Here is a 14,604-nt window from a genome sequence, read left to right on the forward strand (position 1 = left end):
TATATTAAGGACCGGAGGAGTATATGCATATGGCCATTGTTCAATAACTGTGCCTAAACTTTTCAAATTTTTAAAAAATAGTTTTGAACGTTTTTGGAATAAATATTCAAAATTATTATAAATTCAAAAAATTAAAAAGGGGTCTTATGAGCTTCATTTTCTTATTTTCCCCTCAATGCAAGTATGATCTCCATTTCCATTTGGACATCTGGTTTGATTTGTGCAACACAAGATATACAATACTTATTATATTACTAATATGAATTTGCAATTCGATTTTATTAATTTTTATTCAAATACATGAAAAATACTTTTCATTTACAAAATTATGCTTTTATCCTTTTTCATTCTACTCATTATGGGAGGAACCAGGAATAATATATCTCATGTTAACCGGTAGTAGCAAAGCATTTTTATCAATATATTATTCCCACGTAAAGTAGAATAATGTATATTAGAGTTATATTGATATAAAATCAAAAACTATATTTTATATGCAACTAATATCAAAATTTGAATAACTCATATTCATAGATTATAAATGATACTACTTTCGGTCCTTAATATAAAACTAGTTTAAGTTTCAAATTGGTTCTAAATATAAAATCTCAATCCATTTTGTCTCTCATATTTATTCTTTTTTTTTCTAAAGTAGTCTTTGTAATAATTGCACATATCAAATATTTTTATCAAATGACAATTGATTAGCAAGGATATTTTAGGGAAGATAATACCTGTTTATTACAAATAACTAACTGAACTAATTTTCTTAATTTACTCAAATGAATCAATTAGCTCTTATGTTAAGAATAGGAAGTAGTATGTCTTATTTATGAATTTTTGTTTAATGAACCAATTTGAGATATGGAGTATTAATAGCTAAAGTAATGTCCAAAAATAAGAATAATTAAGAAAAAGGGTAAGGACATACTTGGTAATGCTTCTCAAGTTAGCTGCTTTAGACAAAGCCAGCCTCCATTTTTGCACTAACTGTTTGTTGTGTTTGTATATCTTCTCAAGCCTTGCAAATACTTTTCCGTAACTCCCTGTTTGATCTCGCAGCTCTAATGGCTCCACGCCATAAAAAATTGGATAAACAATCGACATTCTATGCTAAAGCACTCAAGAATGGTGGCAAGACTATCCAAACAAGATGTTGAGGATGCATAGTTTTTGGAGATAACTATGATAGTGGTCCTGGATTCTTGTATTGCTTTCAATTCTTCCTCACTTGTCTTGAGAAATTGATTGTTAATGAAGGCATGGATTCTCCTTTCACATAAGGAATTGTAGAGATGCTAACAAAACTTGAACATTCATCATCGTCACCTCTATAACTCAAAAACACATCATAATTCCATGTGGATGGTAATAACGCTCGCTCTGCCTTCACATGTTCTTCATTCGTGAAACCTGGGCCTTGAGATTGACCACACCTGGAGCTAGGTCTAAACAAGTACATTGAAATATTATCATCTCAAGTTAAAAATGTCTATTTACATTTGTATTAGTTATGCAATAGTCAACTTGCATAAGTAATAAAACAAATAAGCTTCAAAATCACCATATTTTTAAGGGTAAATTAATCTAAAATTTCTTGTAATTTCTCTTTTTTAATTAGATCCTATCTGTTTCTATCGTCAACTCCTTCAATCCCCATCTTTGTTTCACCTAGTTTGTTGGATTTGTTGTCATTACTAGTAATCAAGCAATGTTTTGACATGAGAAAGATATTAAAGTAGGTAACACAGAAAAAAAGGAGAAACCCAACCTTGGTAAAACATGTTTTCTTCAAGTTCTTCCCGGTGTTGTGGATGTTGTAATCTTTCCCAGGAGTTACTATCAATGTATGTTTTCCTAGGATCCATAAATCGGATGGTGTTGAGTTTTTTTGTTGCTTATAAACATGAAGGGCTAAGTGAAATTGATCCCTTTCATTTTTCATTTCTTGGGCATTGCTCTTGATGGAAACCTTCACATGATTCCATTTATTTCGATGTGGGAGTTCAGCCTTGGGAATCATACTTTGTAGATCGCATATACATAAATGATCCATTTTCATTGTTGATAACAGAAGCCACTCAGAAGAAATATCTAGCTTGACGTCATTGACGTGCACCAAGAATGAACAACTGAAGAGAAAATCCTGATCTTGTTTCACAAGAATCCATATAAAAATTGTTGGAAACACATCACGAACCCAAAAAGACACACAGCTTCTCCTACTATAACTATCAAGATTTTCTGGGAATTTACCTCCAGGAAAGATAAAGTTTGTTTTCCCAGGTTGCAAGTTGAGTACCTATCAATTGCATTTGAAAGAAAAAAAAACTAATAAATAAAATGTAGAGAGATGATTATATACACATAGAGGGAGGGATAGAAGAAGAGAGACCTGATACAATACTCTGCTTTCAGATCTTTTTGTCAATGACATGCAACATATGGCACTGAATTTTTCCAAGTTTGGTGGCATCTCCTCAATATGTTGAAGTCGGTTGCAATGATCCAGGGAAAGATATTTCAAATGGTGACATTCCTTGATGCATGCTGGAAGGGTCGTAACACGACTACTGAAGCTTATATCTAAATGTATCATATTAGTGAAGTGAGAGAGGCAAAGAGCAAGAGAGTCATCTGATAAATTGCATTTTGAGAAGCAAAAACGTTCCAATTTCAAAGACAGTGCATAGCAATCCAAGTTTTCTTCTTGTCCTTCCTTATACATCTTTATATGAGACAATACTTTAGAAGAAGTTGCATTTAGCTCCCAAAGATTTGGCAGCAAACAAATGGTAGTTGGTAGTTGCTCAAGATAAGGACATTCCTCTATGTTTAAGGTTTCAAGTCCAATGAGATTACAAATTGAAGATGGCAACACAATAATGGCTGTTCTACCCAAGTGAAGATTTCGCATATATTTCATCTCAATCAATATCTCTGGGAAACTATAGAGCCTTGAACAACCATAGAGGTTGAGATTCTCAAGAGATACCAGTCTAAGGTCTGGAAGCAAAATTTCCAAGCTATTGCATCGCATGGCACTCAATTCCTTCAATTTATTTAAACACCCAACTGAATGATGGATTTCAACTAAATTTGTGCAATCATCAAGCCACAATTCTCTTAAATTAAAAACTCCAGATAAATCTGGAATTTGTTGTAGAAATTGGCAATTTCTAAAATTCATGCGGCTTAAAGTGTGGAACTTCTGCAAAAACAAAATAAATTCTTAGAAAGTTAGACACATAAACCATGAAGAAATATGACAAGTGTTAGATATACATACATACGTACCTTCGTAAATGGCTGGAGTGTATCAAAACAACTATTCGACAAGTCAAGACAAATAAGTTCTGTTGAACAAATATTATGCGGCAAAAACTTGAAAGGATACCCCTTCCATTTCAACCACTTTAAACTCTTTGGAAGATGTGTGGGGCATTTTGAAATAAAGCTTGCATTTTTTATCACAAGGATTTTGAGATTTGTCATCTTCATGAATGCCTTTCCACTCCATTGCATTTGTACTTCATTATCTTCAGAAAAGTCTTCAGGTAGGTCTAGAAATATGACTCCCACTTTATTGGTTCCCTGTCAAAATGAATAGCACACAATAAATTTCAAAACTTAGACATGCAAAAATCATAACGTAATTTTAAAGAATAAAAAATAGAATTCATATATCAGTGATCTTACTGTGTTTCGATTTAAAACATGAAGAATATCTTGGTAGAACCATAACCTACTTCGTTTACCGGGTTCATCTGGTGATTCTTGTCGAACAATTTCTTTACCCATATCTTCAATCACGTCATGCATTAACACCTGATCTCCTTCAATTCTTATGAGGGATTTATTGACTAGAACATTAATAACATTATCCAGTGGGATTCCATATAAACATAACAACATGCCCTTAACTTCTCCTAATTCCTCACCTTTGGAAAAACAAGCCAAGTGTAGAAAAATTTCTTTCTCAAATTCTCCTAAAGCATCATAGCTTAATCGAAGGACTTCCAAAACTTTTCCTTCTGGAATTCTTTTGAATTGATCCAATGCAGAGTGCCATTCATTGACTCCTCTACCACATAAGTAAGAACCAGTCACTTCTAAAACTAATGGAAGTCCACAACAATAACGTATTGCACGTTTAGAAACCTCCATGAAGTCAAACTCCACATTCTCCTTTTCAAAGGCACACCAACAAAGCAATTGAAGAGATTCCTCATCATTTAATTCCTCAACATTATAAATACTCTTCACATGATGACTTACTAGCAACTGTTTATCCCTAGTCGTTATGACAATTCTACTTCCAGGACCAAACCAATCACAATTTCCAGCTAGTGCTTCTAATTGTTTCAATTCATCAACGTCATCAATGACCAAAAGAATTTTCTTGTGGCCAAGCCTATGTTTTATTATTGGTATTCCTTCATACCAATCACCCAATTTGAGATCCTTCTCCTTGACTAATTTACAAAGCAATGTCTCTTGAAGACGTGCCAAACCATTTGGCATTTTAGAGTTTTTCCTCACATCAAAAAGAAAACATAGGCCTTCAAAATGATCAGAAATCAAATTATATAAGACTCTTGCAATCGTTGATTTACCTATCCCACCAAGTCCTACAATTCCAACCATTTTATTTTTCTTAGTAGAGCAAAGATCTAAATGTGAGACCACTTTTTTCACTCGAGACACAAGTCCAACAGGGTATCGAGTAACGTGTAAATGATTATGAATACGATGAATCCTCGCTGATACTTCATTGGTGATCTCTGTAATATGTTCTTGCTCATTTGCAATCCTGAACAATCAGAGAAAAGTTCACTATTAATCAAACTAAAAATTAGATGACGTGCCAAAGCTAACTTTTGTCGTCTTCTATTCATCCTTATAAAAGGTCTCATTCCTTATCCAAGCAAATATGTAAGTATTGTCAGGCAAAACACTCAATCCATATTATAAAAAGAATAAATAAATAAATTTTTAATATAAATAAAGGGAAATGACACAAAAAAAAAAGCACTCCAACATGCTAAACCCAAATTTAGGAAACTAACGGTTCATAATACATTAAAGGGAAGGAAACTAAAATGGCATTTTAAAATTAAATAGAAATAATACAAATGTCTTTTGCTTAAAAAAACTGCCAAATTCAAGGATGGTCATTAGGTCATTAATACTTTACTATTAATATGATGCCAAAACAAAAATACACACACACATATATAAATTTAACTATAATTCATTCACAACTTTTTGAATAAAGCTTAACAAGTCACAGTTTTAATTTAAATACTTGAGAAATGAGAAAAAAATCATATATTGAGGAAACATTCAATTCCTAAACTTCGGATGGTAATAACAAATTTTCAATTTATTTTACTAATTTTAATATAAAAATGAACATAAGGGTATTTCTGTCATTTTGCTTCAATTTCAAAATATCTATTTAAGGCGTGGTATTATGAATTATTAGCTGCTAAAATTGGAATTCGTCATTTTCAAGATTCTTTTTGTGTCTTTTTTTTCAATAAATAATATATATAATTATTGCTACATATATGTATGCCTACTAAAATAATTATGTTAACTAATAGAGCTGCTCTGCATTGGGTGAGAAAGGATAAGGAAATTGTTTCTCTTCTCTACCCTTTCCCTCGACTACCGTCCTCCTCCACCCAAGACCATATCGTTTTGGGTCAAAAATGAAGGGGTTTTTCTTTGACCTTAAAAATAAAAGGGTTTGAATACTTTTTTTTTAACATCAAATATTTTAAAATACTTTTTTTAAGAGCATTCATTATTCTAAAATAATAATAAAGGGGTTTGGATGCTTTTTTTACACTAAATATTTTAAAATACTTTTTCTAAGAGCATTCATTATTTTAAGATAATTTTTATACTCTCAATAATCTAAAATAGTTTTTAAGGAGAACCCGCCCAATACCTTAAAATAAATTTTGGTATACTTTGTATTTTAAAATATGTTTTAGTATCACTCAGTATTCTAAAATAAGTTTTAATGCATCTATCAACATAAATTTGTTTTGAAATAGCAATTAGTATTTTTAGTTTAGAGTATTTATTGTTACTAAAAAAATATTTTAAAATATCAGGTGTTATTAGAATAAAAAGTTATTTTAGAAATATAGTTGCTCTATTGAAAAAATATTTTAAGACGATTTTGAATACATCAAAAATTATTTTAAAACACTGATGAGTGTTTATAAGAAAATATATATTTTAGGCTGTTTGAATGTATCAAAAAATTATTTCAGGGTGAAAAAAATTATTTCAAGATAATCTTTTGCACGGGCTTTTCAAAGAAATGAAAACGACAAAAATGTAATCAAAAGCCTTACATTTCATGTTGGATTTGTATTTAATCACGTCTAATTAATCAGGTCACGTTGTTAGAAGAATCTCAGAAGTCAGAAGAATAATATTCAAATAGTTTAAGAAAAATAAAAAAGCAAACGGTAGAAAAACATACTTGGCTTTGAGATGACACCCTTTCAAATTAGCTGCTTGGGACAAAGCCAACCTCCAATTTTCTACTTGTTGTTTGTTGTCCTTAAATCTTTTCTCCAATCGAGCCAAAGCCTCTGCATAGCTTGCTCTCGGACGTCGCAACTCTGATGGATCCACATAGTAAAATACTGGATATATTAACCGACCTTCTTCTTTAAAGCACTCGAGAATCTCTACAAGTTCCTGCAGGCAGAATGTTGAGTTGGCATAGTTCTCGGAGAAAACTATGATAGCTATCCTGGATTCTCTTATGGCTTTGATAAGTGCTGGTGTTATTTCTTCTCCCGTTCTGATGTGCTCATCATCCATAAAGACACGGATTCCTCTTTCATGTAGAGATCCGCGAAGAAAGCTAACGAAACTTAACCGAGTGTCTTCACCATGAAAACTAGGAAACACGTCATACTTCCATTTGTAATCAATACAAGAGGACACTGCTGGTTGAGCCATGACAGCAACGTCGTGCGTAGCTAATTTTAGCAGACTCGCAGGAGCCTAGAATAAAGCAAAGGAGAAAGATGTCGTCCTTGGGCTGGAAACAATGAGAGGTTGACAGAGGAGGCTCTTGGTGGTTTTTGGAGAACAAGAGGCGGTCATTTACCCATTTGTAGTACGACCCTATTGGGTCATCTCATCCACGTACAGTAAGTTAGGGGCCAAAATAGTCTTGTTGATTAGGGCAGCTTCCCAGAAGTTACTTTGGATTATAAAGCTGTCATGCATTCATTTCTACTTTTGCTAAAGCTGTCATGCATTAATTCCCACTTCCTGCAGAAGGGTTAGAGTACGGATCAATAATTGAGGCCGATGCCAAGCCTCCACGAAACTTCCTCATAAAGGATTTTTTTTATCGAAAAAATGAAATAAGCCCAGTCTTAACATAAATAATTAAAAATCGAAATGTTGTAAAATTGTTTAAAAAATGTAAATGAGTATTAATAAATTCAATTCCATTTAGTTTAAAAATAAAGTCACTATAATTACATAAATCAAGTGCGTTCTTGTTCCATTTCTTGGGGACTAAAGTTTTTTTTTAATTGAAAATGCCATTGGGCACTATTATAAGTTTATAACGCCGTTAGACCAGTCCAGACAAGTATATAATCATGTAGTGAACGTCAGTTATACGAAGGGGCGAACAGGCTTCCACGAAGCTCCGCCGTGTTTCCTTTGAAATTTAGGATGCATTTGGAATGAGGAATTTGAAAAGGGGAGAGGGAGAAAAATTTAATCATTTTTTTTATTTAGCAACACACAAATTTTAAATGGAAGAAAAAATTTTAAAATTTTTTTCTTCCCCTTCCCTCATCAACCTCCCCTCTAAAATTTAGAGAATTTTGAGGTAAAAGGCAATATTTTATCATGTTGTGACTATAAATCCATAGTTATTTTTAATATCTCTATACTACCTTAAATCCTTCTCTTATTGTCTCCAAACGCTGCTCTCTTATTTGTATGACCAAATATTTCATTTAAAGATGAGATACAATACAAGTTGTGTCTAAACATTACTTCACCTTCTTTTCAATAATACTTAATGCTCTAGAATATATTAGAATTTTGATATAAATATTAATCAATATATTAAATGTTATTTATAATCTATTTTATTAAACATTCTATAAAATTTAAAAAAATAATCTTAAATAAAATAAGGGTAAAATTGTTTATGTTAAAATATTTTTCCCTCCCCTCTTTTCATAAACCAAACAAGGTAATATTAAAACTTCTCCCCTCCTCTCCTTTTTATAAATCCAAACAAGGTAATATTAAAATCCTTCCACTCTTCTTCTCTCCCCTTCCCTCCATTAAAATCTCTCCCCTCGCCTTCCTCTTATTGAGCCAAACAAACCCTTAAAGAATATTTGGATGAAATCAAAATCATAATTTTAAAAATATTTTTATAATGTACGAAATAAACATGTGGAAGGATTTATCTCAATTTATAAAAAAATATTTTTTTTATTGTCAAACACCCCTTTAATGGCCAACAGCCTAAATAGGTGTTTAAGAACACCCAAAAATACTTTTAAAAAATATCTTTTTATAAATTAAGACAAACTTTTTTTATATATTTACTTCATACATCATATAATTATTTTTAAATTTATAGTTTGATTTTCATCAAATTAAACACTCCTTCAATTATGTAAATAATAGATTAGCTAGATTTAGTGTACAGCTGTAAATTGGCTAACACCATCACGTGACTCAGGGTATGTTTGGATGAAACCAAATCGTGGTTTAGAAAATAGCTTCTGGAGAATAGATTCTGGTGGTGTTTGGCAAAACCAAAACCTAGGTTTCAGAAGCACTTTTCCGCAAAACGAGATAACCTCCTCCACATATTTACTTCGTAATCCGTAAAAGTACTTCTGAAACCATGGTTTGGTTTCTATCCAAACACCTCCTCTGTGGAGAATAGATTCTGTGGAGAATAGATTTTGTGAAAAAGTAATTCTGAGAAGTGAGAATGTTTGGATAGTTATTACCAGAAGCACTTTTTACATGTGAAAATTACCAAAAAGGATATAAATTAATATGATAATTATATAAGGGATAGATTTTATGATATATTTTGATTTAAAGAAATAAAATTGTTAATGAAATAATTTTTACTAACATAATTAATAATATATAAGATAATATAATTAATACATAATTAATATGTGTATATATATTTATAAAACATAATATTAAATATGTTTATAGAAAAATGAATTTTTTTTTTGCTAACAGAAAAATATTAATTTTCTTTAAAGATTTTAAACATGAAATTTCATAACATTTTTTCACAACTATTTTTTGTAATAGCATACTACATGTATAATAACCTCTGATGTTTAATATAATTAATTAATTAATTGTTAATTTATGTAATCATATTTTTTTTTAATTTTTTTTGTTAATTTATGTTTTGTACTATAATCATATTATTGTTATGTTTTGTACTTTATAAATTTTTACGTACACAAAACTCCGAGCCCAATATATAAATGATCTATTCATATATAACAGAGAAAGATAAAAATATATAATTAAATGATTTACAAAGTTTGAACCATATCATTTTAACCTGCCAAATCAATACTTTCATACATATGACGACGGGGTTTCTGGCGCTTCAGAAAATCAAATCCCAAATCAGCAAGTTCACAACAATCCAGTGACAGAGACAATTCACTGAATAATTCCATTATTCATTCTATGGATCCACAATACATCAACATAGTTCATTCTCATCAAGGTCCATGGCCATTATACATAACTGCGTATTATTTTCACTCCAGTATGTTTTAATTACTACTTTCTCTCTGCTTCTATTTTCTGCATTATATATATCGATACCGATTATTCCCTTGGAGGATGCTTCCAATTTCGGCTGATGTTAGCTTCTTGATGAAACGCTCCATGAATGACCTGTGGTTGTGAAACAGGATTCCCAGGATACGCCGTATGAGCAAAGGGATTGACTAGATTCATCCACACATCATGTTGCTGATGAGACTGATAATAGGGCGTGTAATGATCAAATGGATTCGCTTGTGGTTGAGCCATATCTGCCATTTGAGGGATGTCGCTCGATGGATCAAATGGTATTTGCACTTCAAATGGATTTGCTTCCTGTTGAGCCACGACGTTGATTTGGACGGCCGGCGCTCGAGGGATGTGTCTTACTGGAGTAAATGGAATTTGCACTGCCTGCTGATTTGCAGATCTATATGCTGCTAAGCTGTTATGAGTGAGCGTGTCCAATCCACCAGCCTAACATTCATGTACACCAAAAATAGTAAACTTTTGAACCTAAAGGGAATGTATTATGATGGACAAAAATCCAACAAATTCTCCTTTGTTTCTGAGCAAAATAGCAGAATCTGAATTATTAATTGAGCTTATATGTGAATCCTGTGAGGCACAGGGCTTGCAGTACTGCTCCAGCACAAAAGTTTTATTTCAGCATCTAAAGCCATGGTTTTTACTGATTATTACAACTCGAAACATAATGGAAACGCTAAAGAAAGAAATCTCGAATGTAAGAAAAACCCAGAGTCATTCCCTTCAAGTCGCAAGACCCAGCAGTAGAGACATGAGGCATAAACAACGAAGAATGTCCAGAAATAGACAAAGAACAAAGAATATCCAGAAATAGAGCGAACAGAAACGAAAATTGAGCTAATTGACACTGAAATTAACAAAAGAGCATGAAAACTCCAAAGGCATCGAGTAGCAGAGGATAAGAGCAGGGACTATTTCGACGCCATGGAGAAGAACAAAACGCCGGATCTGAGCCACCTTACCTGAGCGCCGGATCTGAGCCAAGGAACACCGACCACCGCCGAATGCTTCACACCGAACCTGAACGCTGGAACTCACAACTGATAGCTGCGATCTTCTTTCGCAGAGCTGCGATTTCTCTCACCGGCACCTTCAAACCGTGGCTGGACGGCAACTTCTTCACTGGCGACGACTCGTTTTGTGAAAGAGGAAAGGAAGACCGTGGACGACTAAGGAATGAAACACTAGACCGACTAGGGAAGAAAGCGTAAAAGAGGAGAGGAAGAGCAATTATTTGGTCATCTGATAATTGAGGAGAGGAATGAACCACTGGACGACTGCTTCTGATAATTGGAGACGGGGCTATTCGGTCATCTATTGAGGGGCCCACCATGCGCTTTCAGTAACTGGAGCCGAGAAGCAGATCAGAGTTGCTTCTGATAAAACCATGGTTTGCCCCCAAACCATGGTTTCATTTTTTTTCAGAAGCTGTTTGGCTGGTATTTTTCCTAAACCATGATTTGGGGTGCTTGGACTCTCAATGTATGTGAATACTTGTATTACTCATTACTTTCTCTGTCTCTTTTTATAAAAAACATTAAAACTCATTATGTAATCAAAATATTAATTAAAAACAATAAATATATATAAATAAAAGTTCTTTTTCTTAGATGTCCTTATTTATAGGGAAAAAAAGTATAAGGAAAGAATAAAAAAATTATTATAATAAAAAAAATTATAGAAAAGAGAGAATGTGTTATGAAAATATGATAGTTTAGAAAATGAGATAATAAATATGTTGAGTGTTAAAATAAGTAATTAATCAGGATAAAATGAGAAATTTGTTATAAAATTTAAAATAACTTTTTAAAAAATGATAGTTATTATTTATAAAAAGATAGGGATGGAATATATCAGACAAATCTTTTGCCCCTCTTTCTCTCTCTCCGTGTTAATGGCTCCGAAGAAAGAAATGGGAAAGTGAAGAAGAGTCAGACACTCAAACATGGGGAAAATGAATTGACTTGAAATCTTAATTGTATCAAGTTTAGTCTTATTACTGTCGAGTTACAAATTCAATTTATTTGGATTATTTGTAATCATACCCAATTATTCACCATTCATTGCTTTCAACGGTCCAGCATAGTTTAGGAAACTAACTCTACCACATACCCCCATTATTCTTGATTATTAGTTCGAATTATCTCTATAGAATTTTGTGAAGGCTTCATTTGCCTTTTAATACCTTTGATCCTCATTCCTCAATATAACAGATAAGTGACTAATTTTAGTAGATTGAGAAAACTAGTTAAGTTAATTATTTATAATAAATATGTATTATCTTTCTTAAAATGTCTTTACTAATCAAATATATTAGTTAGAATTATTATTATTCCAAGGACTACCTTAGAAAAATAGATAAATATAAGCGACAAAATAGATTTAGGTCTTATATTTAGGACCAAAATAAAAATTAAATAAGCTCTTATATTAAGAACGGAAGATAGTATATTTTATTAACAAAATATTTTCAATTTATTACAACTCAAATTATGCAACAAAAATTATTGTTTAATTTAATGACAAAAGCATCTATAGTAGTAGCTAATACTACAACAACAACAACAATTTTAACATGTTAAGTAAAGTCGACTACAAGAGTCACGCAATATTGTTGTACTTTATCCTAGATCAATTCTTCCAGTAAGTCATTAATAAAGAGATCTTGATTAATCTAATGCTAACCCCATCCCAAGTCCTGTGCCTTGTATTATCGTGGTCGTCGTAAAAAATGTAAAAGAAAATGTCAGTCAAATTAGTAATAGTATTGCTTTTAGATGTGCGTCTTTTTTTACTCCAGTATCATTTTCGTTCTATCTAACAGCCACACATCTAATTAATTACATATTTTAGGAAAAATTGGGGATAAATCCCTCAAAGTTATTAGTCAATGGTCCTTATGATGGATTGTATTAGGAAAATAAGTTACACGCAAGAAAAGTTAAGTTGTGTGAAAAGAAAATGGTTTGCACAAAACATTAGGATTAATCTGCATATAGAGAAAATAGATTCCACAAAAAAAAAAAAAATCAGTTGCATAAAGGAAAAATGTCTCACAAACAAAGACAATTGCACACAAGAAAAGTTATAAGCTGTGCAAAATCGTTAGAGATCATTTGTCAATTAATTTCCTAAGCAGGAAATTCATCTCCAATTTTCCCCTTCTAATATGTTATTAGTACCATTTATCTTTTACTCTGTCACATCTCTACGATATATAAGCACCCAGGGGTGTGCAATCAGATATTCAGTTCGGTTCGGTCTAGAAACCAAAGTAACCGATTACTGAATTAGAATATTTTTAGGCACCGAACCAAACCGAAGTTCTATCACTAATCGAATAGAAACCGAACTGAAATATCTTGATTTGGTTCGGTCGGTTCATTCAGTTAATGCTATTGACTTTTTCCTCTGTTTAAACCCGCCATAAAATCCCAAGTGTGAGGGAGATGAAGCGGTAAGCACAATCACAGTAGCAAAGACTATAGAGAAGAACAGAAGCGTCAATGTGAAAATGAAATGGAGAAGAAAAAGGTGATGAAGCAGTAAGTAGAGACACCGCAAAGAAGAAGAGCAAAAGCATCAATATATTGTTTTTAGAGAGAGAGAGAGAGAGGCGCTACTGTGATAGCAATGAAGAAGTGTGAAGGAGAGGGCAGCAATGAAGAGTAAGAGAGTGTGAGGGAGAGGGCATTCTACCTGAGATCAATGAGCAAGAAGATGATGGTATTGTTTTTGACCTTTTGAAGCTGAGAGGACGCTGGGAAGGAGGCTGCGGGCTGCGGCTACAGAGAATGAGAGATGATGAGCTATCTTACATTAGGTTAAGGTTTGAGATATATTGGGCTGGATTTAGAAGTATACTTTAGGCCTATTAGTTCTTTTTTACCAAATTGGACCTATTAGTTTATTGCTAACTTAGTGTCATATTATATACCTTGGTCAAAAAATATATACACACACATATTTCAGTTTTTCGGTTTAAAACTGAATTTTTTTAATAAACCGAACCGAAAACCGAAATTGAATAAAAATAAAAACCGAACTGAAACCGAACACCGCATTAACCGAACCGAAAAACCGAAAATACATTCAGTTTGATTCGGTTATCGGTTTCGGTTCGGTTGTGCTTATCCCTAAGCACCTAATAATAACTTTACATTAAATAATGAATTTAGTAAAAATTAGTTATTTCTTATAAAATATTAAAATTATTCTCCATAAAACTTATTGGTTATAAAGTAAAATGAACAAATTAAATCAAACGAAAAGGTAGGCCGGTATGACGAGCTCTATCCTCCGCGAGCCTCACTCTTGTTATAATACAAAGATGATGAAATCGAGCACAACTTTATAGTCAACGACCAATTAAGGTCATAGATTGGTCGTAGATTGGGTTTAAGATGAACCAAGATCAAGATCCAAAATGAACAACAACAAAGAGGAATACGCTTGTTCAATAATACCTACAAAGTCAAATCTACAATCTTAAAACCAAAAAAAGGTTTTATTTCCCAAGTTTATGTTGCATATTAAAAAGGCAGCATTAACATGGAAGTAAGAATGATTTTCACAAGTATACCATGAGTAGAAGAATTCAAATAGAAGCAGGGTCAGGCAAACCTTTTGGAATGTGGCCATGACTTATGGGATCCCCCAAAGAAATCCAAAAGGGAAGTTTCAATATTGCAAACATTGTATTTAATGTGTTTGTCACCTACATAA

The 14,604-nt window shown here is 32.5% G+C and overlaps 1 protein-coding gene across 1 annotated transcript; it reads right to left on the reverse strand.

Moving 5' to 3' along the window:
- Positions 1-1,941: 1,941 nt before the first annotated feature.
- On the reverse strand, positions 1,942-7,068 carry LOC114760516 (TMV resistance protein N-like). The gene is made up of 6 exons (XM_028949774.1): positions 6,506-7,068; positions 3,700-4,813; positions 3,298-3,594; positions 2,396-3,211; positions 2,073-2,302; positions 1,942-1,972 (listed from the first exon to the last, which is right to left on the reverse strand). The coding sequence occupies exons 1-6, from the start codon at positions 6,991-6,993 to the stop codon at positions 1,942-1,944; spliced, it is 2,976 nt and encodes a 991-aa protein (XP_028805607.1). The 5' UTR covers positions 6,994-7,068.
- Between the last annotated feature and the right edge of the window lie 7,536 nt (positions 7,069-14,604).

The sequence above is a fragment of the Neltuma alba genome, unplaced genomic scaffold (assembly GCF_004799145.2).
Source record: "Neltuma alba isolate B1F8T4 unplaced genomic scaffold, ASM479914v2 tig00010984_pilon, whole genome shotgun sequence".
NCBI classification, from domain to species: domain Eukaryota; kingdom Viridiplantae; phylum Streptophyta; class Magnoliopsida; order Fabales; family Fabaceae; genus Neltuma; species Neltuma alba.

Excerpts from the sequence above, each read along its gene's own strand:
- LOC114760516 (XM_028949774.1), bottom strand. The coding sequence starts at position 6,993 with ATGGCTCAACCAGCAGTGTCCTCTTGTATTGATTACAAATGGAAGTAT. Across the intron at positions 4,814-6,505 it reads GGGTGTCATCTCAAAGCCAA|GATTGCAAATGAGCAAGAAC; the intron begins GTATGTTTTTCT and ends CTGATTGTTCAG. Across the intron at positions 1,973-2,072 it reads ATTTCTTCTGAGTGGCTTCT|GTTTCCATCAAGAGCAATGC; the intron begins GTTATCAACAAT and ends AATCATGTGAAG.